Genomic DNA, 16,798 nt, shown 5'->3' on the forward strand with positions numbered 1-16,798 from the left:
ATTAAGCTCAGTGGGGCACAGGATGCAGCCCAGGAGTGTGGGTCACAGCTTCTGAGTGGCCACAGGACAATAGGCTTCTCAACCGTTGGTCACAAACTCAGGTCATTTGGCCTGACACCCAGCAAAGGGCTGGAGTGGTAGGAAACCTTCAATTAGATCAACCCCACTGGATGCCCCCCTGCTGGAAGGCAATGGTTGAAGATAACTGAATGGATAAAGAAGATGTGGTGTATATACATAATGGAATATTAGCCATAAAAAGAATGAAATAATGCCATTTGCAGCAATGTGGACAGACCTAGAGATGATCATGCTAAGTGAAGTAATTCAGAATGAGAAAGACAAATACCATATGATATCACTTATATGCGGTCAAGAAAATGATACAAATGAACTTATTTACAAAACAGAAATAGACTCACAGACATAGAAAACAAACTTATAGTTACCAAAGGGGAAAGGCGGGGAGGGATAAATTGGGAATTTGGGATTAAGAGGTACACACTATTATATATAAAATAGATAAACAACAAGGACCTACTGTAGAGCACAGGGAACTAAATTCAATATCTTGTAATAATCTATAATGGAAAAGAATCTGAATGAGAATCTATCTATACCTATCTATCTGAATCACTTTGCTGTACACCTGAAACGAACACAACATTATAAATCAACTATATGTTGATTAAAAAAAAAAAGAGGGTGACCCTCTCCTGGACCCTTTCTCTCTTCTCAGTCTCCACTAACTGAAGTGCTGGCCCTGACCCTAAACTCAGCCTCCTTCCCCAGCTCTACTGCATCTGACACCCAGGACGCAGCACAGGGCTGGGGCAGGTTGGATCAGGGGGCCTGGCCCTCTCAGAATTGCTGACCCTGGGCGAGAACCCCACCGTCTTTGGCTCAGGCTCTTTCTACAGATGAGAAAGGGTCCCCTGAGGATGACGGCCTGCTCGGAACACAGGAGCTCCTGGTGGGGAGGAGGTGTCCGATCATCGGGAAGCATCTTGACACCAGTTTCCATGGAAACCAGGGTGGGTGTTTGTGGAAGAGGCTGACCCCATCAGGCTGCAGGGCAGAAGGATCACTCCCGCTGAGGTGGAGAGAAAGGCCGGGGGTGGGTGGCCAGGGAGGGGGCCGTGCAGTGAGATAAGAGGAGGGAGTGGCATTAGGGACATTGTGGGCAGGACTTGGGGGGATAGGTGTATGAGAAGGTAGAGAAGGAGGGGTCTCCAGACCCTGGTTGTGATCAGCGAGACCAGAGAAAACAACGGGCGACAGAAAGAGGCTGAAGAGCGCGGCTGACACTCAGGAAGAAGCTGCCAGCTCACGAGGCAGTGCTGGTGGAGCGGGGGACGCAGCTGCCCATGACACCTGCAGGCCACTCCCCTCCAGGGCACAGCGGGTAGAAGGGAGGATGGCGGGAGCGAGGCCCACATTGGGAATGCGGATGGGCCGCCGGCAGGAGGTAGAGGCTCCAGTTCATAAAACCCCATGAGGCCCCACCAGCCTCCAGGAGGGGAACTGGCCCCCTCACCACCTCCGACCACGTGCCCAGGACAGCTCTTCGCTCTGGGGGTGCCTGTGGTCCCGGGAGAAGACCAGTCCAGAGCCATGCAGTGCTGCTGCTCCCTCTTCCAGATGAGGCCACGTGAGGATTATGTAGGGAGCGCATTCGTTTGTGGCTCACGACCCCCTCTCAGTTCTGGGGTCCAGGAGCTGGAAGACCCAAGTGAGGGCTGGGGAGGACAGAGGTGCTCCTGTCATCTCTGCGAGAAGAGCTGGCCTGGCTGAGGGTGGCAGCACAGGGAGCAGGGATTGAAAGGTGTGGGGAGAGCCTTTCAAGCTGGTGCTCTGGACCCCAGAGGGCAGAGACCTCCCAGCGAGCAGGAGCCGAGGAAGGTGAGTGACAGAGAAAGATGCCCACCAGGGCAGATGGGGGCGGGGGGTGGGACATGGGAGGGTCTCCAGCACACGGCCCCACCGGCATCCTGGCCACTGGGAGAGCGTCTGGCCTGTGGTGCAGGAGGGATGGTCCATCTCAAGACACCCCACTCCACACTCCCCAGGCCACCTCCTGACTGGGTTTCCTGGTTATCAGATACTGAAGAGGGGGTTCCCCCAAAAGAAGGGGGTTGCCTTTCCCCACCCCCTGTAAGGTGGGTGTCAGTCGATGGCAAATACATCCAGACATGTGTGATGCTGGTGAGCATCCACTTGGCCCCAAGAGCAGAGCGACTCTGAGCAGAGAGGCCATTTGGTTTCCACCTTGGCCCGTGGTGACTGAACCCACTGTGGCCTCTAAGAAGTCCCGGCAGCAGCAGGCTGGGGCTCCAGCATCACATCTGAACTGTTCCTCCCCATGGCTGCCGGTAGATCTGACACTAAACCACTGCACCTGTGGTAAACCACTGGCCCCGGGTTCCCACCTGCAACAGGAGTGGCCAGAGTGACCATCTTCTGGAGCCTCTGCCTCTACCACGGGAGGAGTCAGGGGAGAAAGGGGAAAGTTGAGGGGACTATCCTGGGACAGACAGGTGATGGGGAGAGGGGCACAAGATCAGGGTCCCCACCTCTCTTCCACATGACTGTGTGGGTTCCCTCAGGGAGGGTGGGCCTGACGTCTAGCTCTTTGCTGCATCCCCTATTATTTCTAAGAAGTAAAGCACAATGTAGTGTTCTAAGTTATGTTGAACAAACTTTCGGATTAAGAAGAACAGAAAATCAAAGGAATATTTCACAATACTGAGAGTGTAATAATCACCTACACCTTCAGTTTTCCACACAGGTTTGCACTCCTCAGTCTTCCAAGCCCCACGGGGCTGTGAGGTAACATCATTCCTCCACATCACAGCCAAGGACACTGAAGCGAGAGGATGTGGCTGCAAGAGGGGCTCAGGACAGAGCCTGGCACTGATGAAGACCAGGAGGAGCAGGTGTGCCCAATGGCAGACCTCTAGTCTACCCAGAAGTGATGCTCTACACGTGGATAATAACTCACAGAGACGGCGGTGGGGGGGAGATGAGCATGACCTTTTTGGGTTATATGAGTTAATATATATTAAAATATTAAGATGAAGATAATTTATGCCTTACTCTAAACAATAATGTTAATAATAGAACTTATATGAGAATTACAGAAAGAATCAGAAAACAAAATCCAACAATTTGCTGTTTATAAGTTACAGATATATAGCAAAATATGTACACAAATTTTAAAAATAAAATGCCGAGCTAAATAAACTCTCATGCAAATGCAAATTCAAAAAAAGCAAGGGGCTTCCATTATGATATTTGGAAAAGAGAAGTTGAAGCTAGAAGCATTAAAAGAGGCAAAGAGGGCACTAAAAGGCACAGTTTTTCGATATGTCACTATTAAACATATATGCCCCAAACATGGTAATTACTTGATCATTTGTACCCTGCCTATTTCTTAAGAAGATAACTGCACGACTCACAAAGCAACAACATACATAAAAAAGAAACAGAAATTAAAGCAAAATAGAAATACGTAAAGAAAAAAACACACAAAATCAGACTGTGATTTGACTAGGTAAATGAGTGTTCTTACCTACTCTGGGGTCACAGAGCCCTTCCAAAATGTAGTGAGTGCTACAGACCCCCCTCCCAGAATAATTTATGCACGCACATATCCACACAGCTTTGTTCAATGCCCGGCTTCCATGACCTCTGAAACCCCTGCATGCTCATGGACTCCCAGGCAGTCCTTGGACCCCAGGTTAAGAACTCTGAAGTAAAGTTAGAGAGAGTATGGATTTGAATAAAGTAACATAAAAACTGATTTAACAAATAGAACTGATGGAGTAAAAACACGTTTCTTGAGAGTACACAAATGTCTTATAAAAACTGATAATATATTCAGGCCCAGAGAAGTTCTATGGACACTTAGAAATGCTGACACCACTACGTACCATAAGAAGTAAAAGCCATAACCTCAGCAGTCATCACTGGGAAATATTAAATTAATAATAACAATAACAATAATAATAGTTGGGCCAAAGGGAAAGTCCTAAGGACAACAGCAAAAGACAACACATGTCAACATTACGGAATGCAGAAAAAGCTCTAACTGTAAGAAAAAAATCATAGGCTAAAGTACCCCCATTTACTAGAAATATTAAAAATGATTAACTGTATCTAAATAATCTTAAGAAATGTAAAGTATTAAGTCAAAAAAAAAAAAGAAAGAAAAGAGCAGAATACATGTACTTTGACAAACAATTCAATTAGTAAACAGAACCAAGAACTGGAGCTCGACACTCAACAACTAGAAGAAGGAAAAAATGTAAGACAATACAACAAAAACAAACAACTAAACTCAAGGATGATTAAAATATTACCAAGATGATCTCTTATAACATCACACTGTTTGAGAACCTAAATAAATGAAAAGATTTAAAAATACAGGGCTTCCCTGGTGGCGCAATGGTTGAGAGTCTGCCTGCCGATGCAGGGGACGCAGGTTCGTGCCCCGGTCCAGGAAGATCCCACATGCCGCGGAGCGGCTGGGCCCGTGAGCCATGGCCGCTGAGCCTGAGTGTCCGGAGCCTGTGTTCCGCAACGGGAGAGGCCACAACAGTGAGAGGCCCGTATACCGCAAAAAATAAAAATTAAAAAAATTAAAAAATAAAAATACATAAGAAATCAGTGAAAGAATTTGAACTGAAAGAACAAGGTTCTGCTCACACTTCCTACAAAGAAAGTACCTGCCTGGTCTGACCATGGTTTTGTGAGAGTCTGTCAACCCTTCAGAAAGGGGGTCTTAATCTCCATGTTACATAGTCAAAAGGAAGAAAGGGGAATGTGGGGGAGGAAGAGAAAAAGTGCATATTCAAAAATGTGAGAACAGCATAAATGAGCTGAGAAGCTGGGCGTGAGTGGGGTGCATCTGGGCGTGGTGGGAACACCGAGACGCTTGCTCGCGCGGGTAACCCAGGCTGGCTAAAATGGGGGTTTACGTGCAGAAGACCCCTGAAGGTTGGTTTTAAGGAGAGTGGTGACATGTGCAAAGTGATGCCTGAAAAAAAAAATTTGGCTGGTGCACAGTGTGCAGGGACAGACATCAAAGGTAGGAAGCAGACAACTGGCAAGGCTGAGGCTGAATGCGGGGACAGCAGGGGGTGAGGAGGTAGATCTTGGGGGGATAATGTCCCACCTGCACTGAGCAGGGGTGTCAGTACTCTCACTGGTGACCGAAGACCATCCGTGCAGGCTGCCTGCAGACAGTGCCTGGCACTGCCCGGTCGGGCTGGTCCACCTGCTCATGCAGAGGCTCTGCTGGGGCCTGGAGAGCTGGTTCAATGCTCCACAGACTCACACAGCAGAGAGGAGCTGGACAGAGCCGATCTTCCCAGCCCAACAGACCTGTCGTTTTACCATCTCTGGCCTACCAAGTTCCACTTAAGAAGTAACCACTATGGCTTTCCCATTTTCATTCATCTAAACTATACACAGCTGCCCAGCTGAGCTTCTCATAAGCTGAAATAACTAGTGTGACCATGATGGGTTCGTGCGATTTCAGCCAGAGACTCAGAAAGCTTCAAAATAGCTCTGACTGCGAACTCCCCACACTAGCTCTGAGGAGCCCGGGGAGCCAGAACTAAAGATCCTCGTGGACACACAAAGGCCTGGGACAAACGCTTACCAACCAACCAGACACGGCACTGCCTGAGCCCATCCCTGGGGTGGTGGGCAGAGATCTGAGACAGGATGGCCACCTTCAAGCTCTGCTCTGGACGATGCCATCTGGGAGATGCTGGGGCTGCCTGGGAGCCAGCATGGGCTCACAGCCTGCTATGCAGGGGAACCTTCTAATCACCTGGGGAGCTTTAAAAACATGCCACTGTCGGAGCCCCACCTCTGGGGATGCCCAACTGAACTGGTCAGGGCAGGACGCAGACAATGGTCCCCATTAAACAACCCCCAGTGGGGAGGACAGAGAGAAGGACAGGACGCAGACACACTGCCGCTGCGGGGATGGCGTGCAGGAAGTGTCCTGCCCAGGGCACCGTGCCCAGGGCGCCGCACCCAGGACACGAGCTGGAGGGAGGGAGGGAGGGAAAGCCTGGCTGAAGTGGGGGTCCCTGCCATGTCAGGAACCAGACAGGGATGCACCTCCCCTGCAGGTGGGGCAGCGGTCACTGTGGGTCTCCATCCTCAATCGCCAGCCGACAAAGCACGTTCATGCGTGGTCCCACTCTGAACAGGAGCCTTGCGCCAGCCCTTAGGGGAATGTGGCCAGTCCCAATATGCCCACCTCACGGAAGGGGTCACCAAGGTGAGGGAGGGGCCAGAACTGGAACTTGAACCCAGACCTGACCGAATCACCTTCTATCCCCTTGCACTGGAGGGTGGAGGGGAGGCTGCAAAGCACCGACCAGAGACGGGCCCCGATGATGTCCAAGGCACACTGTGGTTGGGGCCCTAGGTCTGGTGGAGGGTTACCCCCGGGTGGGCAGTGAGCCTTTGCCCGGGCTGAGCCAGAGCCAGAGCCAGGCTGCACCTTCCGCCGGCCTCCAGGACCACGCCTCCACCTCCTGGAAGAGCTGCCGGCCAGAACCGCCCTCAGCTAACCCACGTCAAGGGCTGAGAGAGCACAAGGGGGCCTTACCCCCACACCCAAGATGAGTCCTCCAGACCCTCCCTCTGCTCTGTCACCTGAGCTGGCCGTCCCCACCAGTGCCCGAGGTGGGCTGCTGACGCGTCTACTTTGGATCCATTTTCCTTCAGTTGATTGGACCGCGAACACGGTTACTTCTTCTAAAAGTGCCTGATGTTAGAGCTCATCTGACATTTTCATGGGTTTAACTCCACTTTCTCCCTCTGACGTTTATTCTTCTTCTGGATTCTGGAAAAAGCGAATAGAGGGCAAAACTAAACCCCATTGGGTCACAGGTGAGCACGAGACAACTGAGAGCCAGCTCTGCCCTGGTGCCCCGGCCCTTGGCCTCCCTCCCCACCCTACCCAGTCCCCCTGCTGGGCCAGGGCCGCAGACGGGGGGCCGGACCCTGCCACCAGGGTGGGCGGGCATTTCCAGGAGGCACTGGTCTGGGGAGGCGGGCAGGCCTCACAGATGAGCGGGGGGCCAGGCTCCAGCTGGCAGAGGCACGGGCCGTGGCACCAGCCCCTCCTCTAGAGCTTGTCCCCCGCATGGACCTTCTGGTGGCGGATGAGGTGCGAGCTGCCCCGGAAGGCCTTGCCGCAGCGGTTGCACTCGTAGGGCCTCTCCCGCGTGTGGGTCTTGTAGTGCTCGATGAGGGCCGAGCGGTGCCGGAAGGCCTTGCCGCACTCATTACACACGTAGGGCTTCCGGCCCGTGTGGATGCGCTGGTGCTGGATGAGGGCCGAGCTATGGCAGAAGGCCTTGCCGCACTGGCCACACTCGTAGGGCTTTTCGCCGGTGTGGATGCGCTGGTGCTCGATGAGCGAGGAGCTCTGGCTGAAGGCCTTGCCGCACTTGTGGCACTTGTAAGGCTTCTCGCCCGTGTGCGTCTTGCGGTGCTCGATGAGGTTGGAGCTCTGGCTGAAGGCCTTCCCGCACTCCTCGCATGCATACGGCTTCTTGCCTGTGTGGATCCTCTGGTGCCGGATGAGGTGGGACCGGTGGCAGAAGGCCTTCCCACAGAGCTCGCACTCGTGCGGTTTCTTCAGCGTGTGGATCTTCCGGTGCTGGCTCAGGCCCGAACTCTGGTTGAAGGATTTCCCGCACTCCTTACATTGATAGGGCTTCTCCCCGGTGTGGATGCGCTCGTGCTTCCGGAGGCTCGAGCTCCGACTGAAGTCCTTGCCGCACTCCCTGCACGCGTACGGCCTCTTCCCGGTGTGGGTCTTCTGGTGTTGCGCGAGTGCAGAGCTCTGGCGGAAGGCCTTGCCGCACTCCCTGCACTCGTAGGGCTTCTCCCCCGTGTGGATGGCCTGGTGCCGCAGCAGGTGCGAGCTCTGGCTGAAGGCCTTGCCGCACTCACAGCACTCGTAGGGCTTCTCCCCCGTGTGGATCACCAGGTGCCTGAGCAGGTGTGAGCTCTGGCTGAAGGCCTTGCCGCACTCGCGACACGCGTAGGGCTTGGCTGGCTGTGCAGTCCTGTGAGGCCCCTCGGGTCCCGAGTCCCCCCTGCCCGCCGTCTCCCCATCGGGCTTACCAGACGCTTCCTCGCTGTGGGTTATCTGGCACATACTCAGGTCTGATTTCTGGAGGAAGGTTGGGCTGGACGGCTCATCGTCCTGGGGTCTGTCTCCTGGGGGGATGCTCTGATGCTGGATGGGGCTTGAGCACAGACTGATATTCCCCTCATAATCGTCCTGCTCCCCCAGAGGGATCTCCTTGTAGATGACAGCCATCTGTGCTAAACCCCTTTCCTGAAGAAAAGGGTCCCCCGGGTCCTCCTCCGGGAAAAGGTTTGTCTGCATCTCCAACCCATCCTCAAACACGAAGGCCTCACCCAGCTTGGCTGCCGGGGGAATATCCATTGTGGGTCCGGGCTCACCCCTAGTGACTGTTTCTCTTTGGGACACACTTACTGCTCTCAGATTCTGAAAAGAAAACAAGAGACACTGTCAAGTCAGCAAGTCAAGCACCTAGTAGGTGCCAGAGTCTAAGGCAGATATAACCAAAGACACAATCTTGCCCTTGAGATGGTCCTTACTGAGTTAAGAGACAAGTCTGACTTACCAGAAACAACTGCAAGGAAGACAGACAGACAATGACACACTGTGGTGTCCAGACTCTAAAGGCTCAGGGTGTCCAGAAAGGTGGGCAAGGACAGGAAGTGGAGACATTCTGAAAAAGGGGCAAGACTCCAGCTACCAGAGGAGGTTGGGGCTGGGGTCTTGTTGGGAAAGAGAGAACACACTCCTACGGTCGGTCGGCTGCAGGCCTCCAGCCCAGAGCCCCAGCCAGAGCCCTGGGAGTCAGCCCTTCTCATTCCCGCCGGCACACCCCGTCCTGTCCACTTCCCATTTTTACTGAAGGGGTCTCTCCCTCTCTCCTCGCTGCCACTGGGCAGCTCAGGCCTCCGTGTGACTCACCTCCCCACTGGCTGCCTACCTCCAGCTTCCCCCCTCCCCCCAGCCTGTTCTCTACGTGGATGCCAAGGTCAAACGCCCAAAACACAGTCCTGATCATGGCATCCCCCTTCTCAGGAGCTTGCAGCAGCCCAAGTCCTCCACACCCGGCCATGTGGCCCTGTCACCTGCTTCTCCTTCCACACATCCCCAAACTTCCAGCTCCACCGCTCACACATGCTGCTGTTTCTTCCTCCTGACTGGTCCCCACTCTTCTCACATGGCCACTTGCTCATCCTTCCAGACTCAGTTCAAATGTCCCCTCTTCCCTGCACCCTCAGACTCTGACAATCTTGGGCACGTGGCCTTGGTGACCGTGGAGCACGGGGCATATGTCCATCACAGCACTCACCACCTGGAAGGCAAATGTCATGGCAGGACTTTCCCCACCACCGCCTGCGAGCTCCCCAAGGGCAAATCCGGGGCTCCGCCATATTGGAATCCCCAGCTCCCAGCACAGCCACTCAATCATTACACACACATTTATTGAATAAATAAATGATTGAATGGAGGAAAAGTTATTTGTGTTTGTGTTAGAACTGCTTACCACACTTTTTTTTTTTAAAGGATTTTTTTTAAATTTTTATTTATGTATTTATTTATTATTTTTGGCTGTGTTGGGTCTTCATTTCTGTGTGAGGGCTTTCTCTAGTTGCGGCGAGTGGGGGCCACTCTTCATTGCGGTGCGCAGGCCTCTCACTGTCGCGGCCTCTCTTGTTGCAGAGCACAGGCTCCAGACGCGCAGGCTCAGTAGTTGTGGCTCACGGGCCTAGTTGCTCCGCGGCATGTGGGATTTTCCCAGACCAGGGCTCGAACCCATGTCCCCTGCATCGGCAGGCAGATTCTCAACCACTGCGCCACCAGGGAAGCCCCACACTTTTATTTTATTTTGCCAAAAGTACTCTTTATTCAAATAAGTCAATTACCTGGGAGATATGAATAAATGAAACATACAAAAGCAGAGCTGCTCCGGTCGAAGGGGGTATTTTCAGAGGGACAAGGAAGGAGGCTAGAACACCCCACTCAGCCCCCCAACCCACTGTGGGGGCCCAGAGGGAGCCCCGCAGGACCCCATCCACAAACTGCTATGCAACCTCCAGGGAAACTCTTCAGGTACCATAATGATGACAACTCGAGTTTATTGAGCAACTACTGTGTGCAAGGCACAGCTAGACCTTTTACAAGCATATCTCATGTACTCCTCAGGACTCCATACAAAGGTACTATCATCCTTACACTGAAGTCAGAGAGGAACTGCCTCAAAAAGACATACTAAATTAATCAGAATAGTCATGATGGAAATCATTCCTATTTAGAATTTTTTTTTTAATGAATTTTCAGCCAGTAGAAAGGCCAGGTGTGAAAAAAAGCACAGAACTGCAATATCCTCAAGAAGCCTGTGTCGGACTGCCCTGGTGGTGCAGTGGTTGAGAATCCACCTGCCAATGCAGGGGTCGTAGGTTCAAGCCCTGGTCCGGGAAGATCCCACATGCCGCGGAGCAACTAAGCCCGTGTGCCACAACTACTGAAGCCCCCACGCCACAACTACTGAAGCGCGCGTGCCTAGAGCCCGTGCTCCGCAACAAAAGAAGCCACCGCAATGAGAGGTCAGTGCACCTCAACGAAGAGTAGCCCCCACTCGCGGCAACTAGAGAAAGCCCGTGCACAGCAACAAAGACCCAATGCAGCCATAAATAAATAAATAAATAAATTTATTTTTTTTTAAAAAAAGCCTGTGATCACTCCCACTCCTCTTCACAACCACAGTCTCCACTCCCCCCCGCCTCACCCGACCTCCTCAAACCTCACGTCCCATTTTCACCCTGGTCCACCCCTTCCCCATCTAGCTTAGACTACAGTGGGTCTAACTATGGGCATCACTTCAACCAGCTCGCTGACCAGCATCACATTCCTCACCTCCCTGCCCTGCCACTAACTACCCACCTCCTCTGCCAGCTCCTCCTAAGATGCTGAATGTTGCCAAGGAAAATCATACGACTGTGTCTGGCACGGAGACAAACTTCAAGTTTCCAGTTTCAGCTGGGACTTCAGCTCCAGCATCTAATGACCTCCTTACAGCCAAGCCCTCTCTTCTGGGTCCTCACTTCCTCTCCCCTCTGGAAGGCCTCCCCAAGACATCCCTCTCAAAACCCTTCATTTCAGAGACTGCAAATTGGCACTCTGGGGATCCTGCCACAGACACATTGTGTTTGACTCTCAAAGAGTCAGGCTTTTCCTTTTTGTTTGACTTAGCTGCCAATATTTAAAACTCAGTAGGTTTTCTCATGAAAAACTGGACGATGTGACAATACGAGCCCACCCTTCACTAACCCACGTTGCTGGCCAACCTACCCCACTCCCACGCCCCACTTCATCCCCTTGGTTTCTTTTCCCCCCCAAATTTTCATGCCCTCTGACCCCTCTTTCTCTGTATCTGGATATTGTGCCTCCACCCACCTGCTAAATCCTGGTGTTTCCGAGGTTCCCTCCTCGGGGGTTTTCCATTCCCACTATGTACCAGCTACACGCTGAAGTCTCCACTGTGTTGAAAAAGTTAGCGATACTTTATCTGTGACCAACGATGTTTTAAATATTTTGGGACCGAAAATCCAAAGGTCTGGAACCCCACACTTCCCACCTCTCTCTGGCCTTCCCCGGCTCCTCCTGCCTCCGTCACTCCATCCTCCTGAGACCCCCAGGGCCTGGGCACCCGGCCGACCCTCGGGCCAGTCAGGGCCTCCTGGCTGGAGGCCAGCGAGCGGCCGCGGACCCGCACCTGCTTCCACGGACGGGGGCCGCCCCCACCTACGCCACCGGAGGGAGAGGTGGCCACACTGGCTGCCGCGGAGCCACTCACCTAGGCCGGGGCGGGGCCGCTCACCTGAGCGGGGGCGGGGCCGCGGGCGAGCAGGGCGGGGCCGCACCTGAGCTGCTCCTGCCCGCGGCCGTGGCCTCGCTCGGCTGCGGCTGCTGACGCGGAGCCCGCGGCTGCCCGAGCGCCCGAGCCCCGCCCCCTCCCCGGCACTTCCGGGACCGCTCTAGGCCGCGCGGAGGCCAGTGTCTCGCTGGTCCCGCCACGCAGTACGTGTCTCCGCCTGGACGCCGGGATCCGGGTCGCAGGACTGGGGTCGGGAGGGGTCGTCCAGTCGACTCAGGGCTCCGGGCCGTCCCCGAGCGCGTCCCGGCTGGGCGGGCGTTGGCGGGAGCGCAGAGGAGGAAACTGAGGCCGGGAGGGGCGGCCGGCTCCTGGGCACCTGTCCTGGGGGTGGGGCCGGCCAGAGGCCTTGAGGCGGCTGTGTCGCCGGGAGAAGGGCAGGTGCGCTCAGGGTTGCGGAGCCCGTTATCCCGCGCAGGCCCGGGGTCCTGCTGCAATTCCCCCTCCCTTCCTGGGGAGCTCTGGTCCTGCTTGCTCACCTCGTCCCCGCAGAGACAAATGAGGAGAGCCCGGAGAGGGCCCAGGAGATGGCTGGGAGCCTAGGCGGGACCCTCTGTGGACCCCACCTCTGCATCTGAGGGATGGCCTCCGTTCAGGTGGCGCCTCTTAGGGGAACCGGGAGGGAAGCGGGGTGTGTTCTTCAGCCCCCGACCCCGCTCCCAGAGCTCACTTCTGCTTCTGGTGGCAAGACTTGCCCCTCTACCCAAGGATGGCTGCTGCCCATTCTCCCCCTGCCATCTGCCCACCTGTCTTCAGCACCTTCCGTCCTGGCCCTCATGTGCCTCCTAGCCCCATCCAGGAGTAGGCAGGGGCTCCTAGGGACCCAGTCCACTGACCCTGTGTGTGTTGGACCACAACCAGCCATGCAGAGCTGGGACCAGCAAGGGCTGGTTATTTTTTCTCTCACTCCAGCTCCTCCAGTCACAGGAAGGCAAGAGCCACCATTCTGAGCCCCCTGGGGGCTGGTAGGGAGGTGGGGCCCCACCCAAGGGTCTCAGGTGCTTCCCCTTCTGCAAAAATCCCCAGAATCCCTACCCCCACACTCCCAGACCAACCACAGTCACTTTTTCTTTTTATTTTTTTATTGAGCTTTTTTTTTTTTAACATCTTTATTGGGGTATAATTGCTTTACAATGGTGTGTTAGTTTCTGCTTTATAACGAAGTGAATCAGTTATACATATACATATGTTCCCATATCTCTTCCCTCTTGCATCTCACAGTCACTTTTTCAGCCAGGATCTCATGGCCCTCAGAATAGTTACTGTTGACATGTTGATTATTAACCCATTTTACAAAGGAGGAAAATCAAGGCTCAGAGAAAGGGAGGGTCCCAAGGTCAGGAGCATAAGTGGGAGGCAGACAGAAGGCACTCATCCCACACCCCACCCCTAGGGTATGTAGCCCACGGAGCAGTAATAATCCGCAGCGTCTTCAGGCTGCACGGGGCTGATGGTCAGGATGCAGGCATTATGGGCTGCATCCGTGGCTGCCGAGAAGCGGTCAGGGATGTCAGGGGGGCGGTGGTTGTCCTCCTCTGAGCGGTAGTGGAGGAGCAAGCGGGGGGCGCTGCCTGCCCGCTGCTGATACCAAGACACGCCGTAGTCCCCGACCGTGGCATAGCGGGGGCTGAGCATGCAGGAGAGTTGGGCCACTTGGCCTGGGAAGACCAGCAGTGTGTCCGGCTGGGTGAGGGTTGGCTGGGAGGCTGAGAGAGACAGACACACTCAGGTCTTGCCTGGGCCCCTTCCTTCCTGCCCCTGCCCCACAAAGTCTTGGTCAGACTCCCAGGAGAATCCTCTCCCAAAAGCTCACAGCCCGGTGCCATGGGATCATCACTGGGTGGGGCACAGAGCTGGCGACCCCTAAGCCCCCATTAGTGTCATGTTCCCAAGGAGCCATGTTCAGCTAAGGATCTAGAGTTCAGAGGGTGTGCTGGTGGTCTCTGGGCTGCCCACCCTCGTCCCTTGCCCTTCAGACCCCTATCACTTTGGTCACACTGGCTTGTCCAAACCCTGGCTACAGACTGATGACCCCCCAAGAAGCCTCCTGAGCTGTTACTACCCATTGGCTCAGCCTCCGGCCACTGGCTGCTGAAGAACCTTCTCAGGGTTAGCTTGTCCCTGAGGCCCTGTGGGGTAGGAACCAGCCCACACCAGCTTCCCCTCTGAAAAACTCAAAAGGTGATGAGTCTCTGAGACCCCCAAGAGTCAGAGTCCAAAGGGACCCTAGCAATCTGGTCATTCACAAATGGGGAAACTGAGGCCCACATAGAGAAGTGACTTGCCTCAAGTCTGGGGCAGGGCCACCTGTGGCCGGTTCTCCTCTCCACCTCAAGGACCCTTCCAAAACCTTCCCCACTGACCACATGGATTTGCTTCCTTACAGGGGGCTTCCAGAGCCAGTGTGCTGTTTCCCACTCCACCCCTGGGTGAGCAAGGCCCAGGGAGGGCTCACCTGCTAGGAGGACCCCAGTCAGAAGGAGGGCCAGATGCTGACAGGCCATGGCCAGAGGCAGGGAGGCAGGTGGGAGTCGCTTGTTGGGCTTGCGCTGGGCGTGCTCCAGGTGCTTCAGGGCACACTGGGGAGGCTGCTGGACCACGACAGGGCATGCAAATCAGCCCACTGACACGGTGGGAGGGTGGTGCTGGGGCCCAGCAGCCAGACCTTATCTTCCCAAACGTCAGCATCCCAGCCGCACAGGGCCTTCTTGAGAACAGAAGCCCGGAAATCCACATGTGCAGTTAGAGCAGGTGGCTGCTCTTCACTGAGGTATAACTCATACGGTCAAGTGCACAAATCTTACATGTATGGCTCAATGATTTTATATATATATATCCCTGCAGCCTCTACCCAGACCAAGATTTAGAACATTTCCATCACCCCAGAAGGCTCCCTCATTCGCCTCCCCTGCCAGTAACACCCTCTTAGCCCCCAACAGTAACCAAGTGGGACTCTGTGGTTAATCAGTTTTGCTGTAGAACGTCAGCTATAAATGGAGTGATAGTGTGTCCTCTTTTGTTTCTGCTTCTTTTGTTAAACATTATGAGTCATCCGTGTGTGCAGCAATGTTTAATTCGTTGTCACAGCTGTGTGTAAGCCACTGTGTGGATAGCCACAGTTAGTTTATCCATCTCCTGTTACTAGCCATTCGGGTGCTTTCATCTTTGGCTATTTCAAGGAGAACTGCTGCGAGCATTCCTGCCTGTGTCGTTGGTGCACCTGAGCTCTGGTTTCTGCTGGACAGACACCCAGGACAGGGAACGTTTCCGTTTAGTGTTGTGTTTTTTTTGGCCGCATCGCACCACGCAGCATGCGGGATCTTAGTTCCCCAACCAGGGATCGAACCCGTGCTCCCTGCAGTGGAAGCGCAGAGTCCTAACCACTGGACCACCAGGGAAGTCCCCTTTCTGTTTAGTTTTAGTAGATACCACCAGGGTTCCCGACATGGTTGTACCTATCTGCACTCCTGTTGTGGGCAAGAGAGTTTGCCAAACCGAGGGGAGCTGACTTTGGTTGGGATTCAACCCGCGTTGGGATTCAAACCTGAATCCCAGATCCTCCTCCTCTTGACTACACAACTTCAGCCAAGTTCCCCTCTCTGTGCCTCAGTTTCCTCATCTGGAAACAAAAGACGAGCATTGTGCCAGTCCAAGTGTTGTGAAGATGCAAAGATAGGACTTTGTGGGAGTTCCTTGGTTGCCTAGTGGTTAGGATTCTGGGCTTTCATTGCGTGGCCTGGGTTCAACCCCTGGTAAGGGAACTGAGATCCCACAAGCTGCATGTTGCAGCCAGAAAAAGAAAAGAAAAACAAAAACAAAAACATAGATAGGACTTTGTGTGTATTAATCATGCCTTTTATATTCTCTATCCTGATGCTTTGACATCTGGGGCCTTGCTGACCTTGGAGGGACAGGCCTTCCCAGGGTCAGCCAGTTCCTAGAGACAGTAACACTTTTCAAATGCAAACCAACCATTCCTGAGTCCACACTCCCCTGACCACCTCCCCTACGGGGCTCTCTCATTGGGCCACTGCCCTCCTGCCCTGTCACCCAGGACAAGTAAGTACCAGACAACCAGGGACGGTTCCTGTGCCCCAGAGCATGAAGTTATTCCAAACAGCCAACCCTGAGCCTGCTCACCCCACCTCACTGTTCCTTCCCTCAGAAACCACGATAGAGGCTCCCGCCCAGAGTTCCCCCTCTCTCTCTGCCTCCTGACCAGCCCTGGTGCTTTCCCATGTGGCCTCCCGCACCATGGGGTGTCATGCCTCCTCCACTTGGGAACTGTAACAAACCAGCTTCTCAATGGCAATCATCTCCTGATCTGCTGGCCTTACCAAATACCTAAAAAATAATAAAACAAGTTAAAGCAGTGTGCTCACATTACTTTGTAGCCTTGAGAGCTCGCTTGGGGAAGGTTACAAAGCTCCCACTGTGGGTCCCACTCCAGTCCTAACACCTCCTTAGAGCACCTCCATGACACTCAAGACAAAAGATCCCTCCTCAGTGGCACTAAAGACAAACCCCTCGGAAAAGAGGGGTGGTCATTGGAGCTGAGGGTCCAGGCCGGGAGTTCCATTCCTTCCAGAATCTGGCTGCAGCCACTCCTGGGCTGTGTTCTGCAGGACACGGGTCCCCAGATTTTGGAAGAAAGTGCCCTGCCTGTAAGTTTGGGAAACGCTGCCCCAGGGCTTTCCCCAGTGCTGCCTCTGAGCGCCTGCTGCAGGCTGAGCACCCAGGTAGCACTCAAAAGGGTTAATTGCGTTCCGTCCTCACGCTAA

The 16,798-nt window shown here is 54.1% G+C and overlaps 2 protein-coding genes across 4 annotated transcripts; both read right to left on the minus strand.

Moving 5' to 3' along the window:
* Positions 1-381: 381 nt before the first annotated feature.
* ZNF70 (zinc finger protein 70) lies at positions 382-12,051 on the minus strand. 3 transcript variants are annotated; one of them, XM_067700035.1, is made up of 4 exons: positions 11,940-12,051; positions 11,540-11,622; positions 9,258-9,437; positions 382-8,551 (listed from the first exon to the last, which is right to left on the minus strand). In XM_067700035.1, exon 4 carries the CDS (start codon positions 8,486-8,488, stop codon positions 7,154-7,156), a length of 1,335 nt encoding a protein of 444 aa, XP_067556136.1. In that variant the 5' UTR covers positions 8,489-8,551; positions 9,258-9,437; positions 11,540-11,622; positions 11,940-12,051; the 3' UTR covers positions 382-7,153. The 3 variants fall into 3 exon arrangements, with proteins under 3 accessions (XP_067556136.1, XP_067556138.1, XP_067556137.1); XM_067700037.1 differs by lacking the exon at positions 9,258-9,437; XM_067700036.1 differs by lacking the exons at positions 9,258-9,437; positions 11,540-11,622.
* A 1,079-nt stretch (positions 12,052-13,130) lies between these two features.
* On the minus strand, positions 13,131-15,464 carry VPREB3 (V-set pre-B cell surrogate light chain 3). The gene is made up of 3 exons (XM_067701382.1): positions 15,447-15,464; positions 14,473-14,608; positions 13,131-13,723 (listed from the first exon to the last, which is right to left on the minus strand). The coding sequence occupies exons 1-3, from the start codon at positions 15,462-15,464 to the stop codon at positions 13,407-13,409; spliced, it is 471 nt and encodes a 156-aa protein (XP_067557483.1). The 3' UTR covers positions 13,131-13,406.
* Positions 15,465-16,798: the final 1,334 nt, after the last annotated feature.

Source organism: Pseudorca crassidens, chromosome 12, assembly GCF_039906515.1.
Source record: "Pseudorca crassidens isolate mPseCra1 chromosome 12, mPseCra1.hap1, whole genome shotgun sequence".
Taxonomy (NCBI): Eukaryota; Metazoa; Chordata; class Mammalia; order Artiodactyla; family Delphinidae; genus Pseudorca; species Pseudorca crassidens.

Coding starts and splice junctions, on each gene's coding strand:
- ZNF70 (XM_067700036.1), bottom strand. CDS start 8,488: ATGGATATTCCCCCGGCAGCCAAGCTGGGTGAGGCCTTCGTGTTTGAG.
- VPREB3 (XM_067701382.1), bottom strand. Junction 13,724..14,472: donor GACTGGGGTCCTCCTAGCAG/GTGAGCCCTCCC, acceptor TGTCTCTCTCAG/CCTCCCAGCCAACCCTCACC.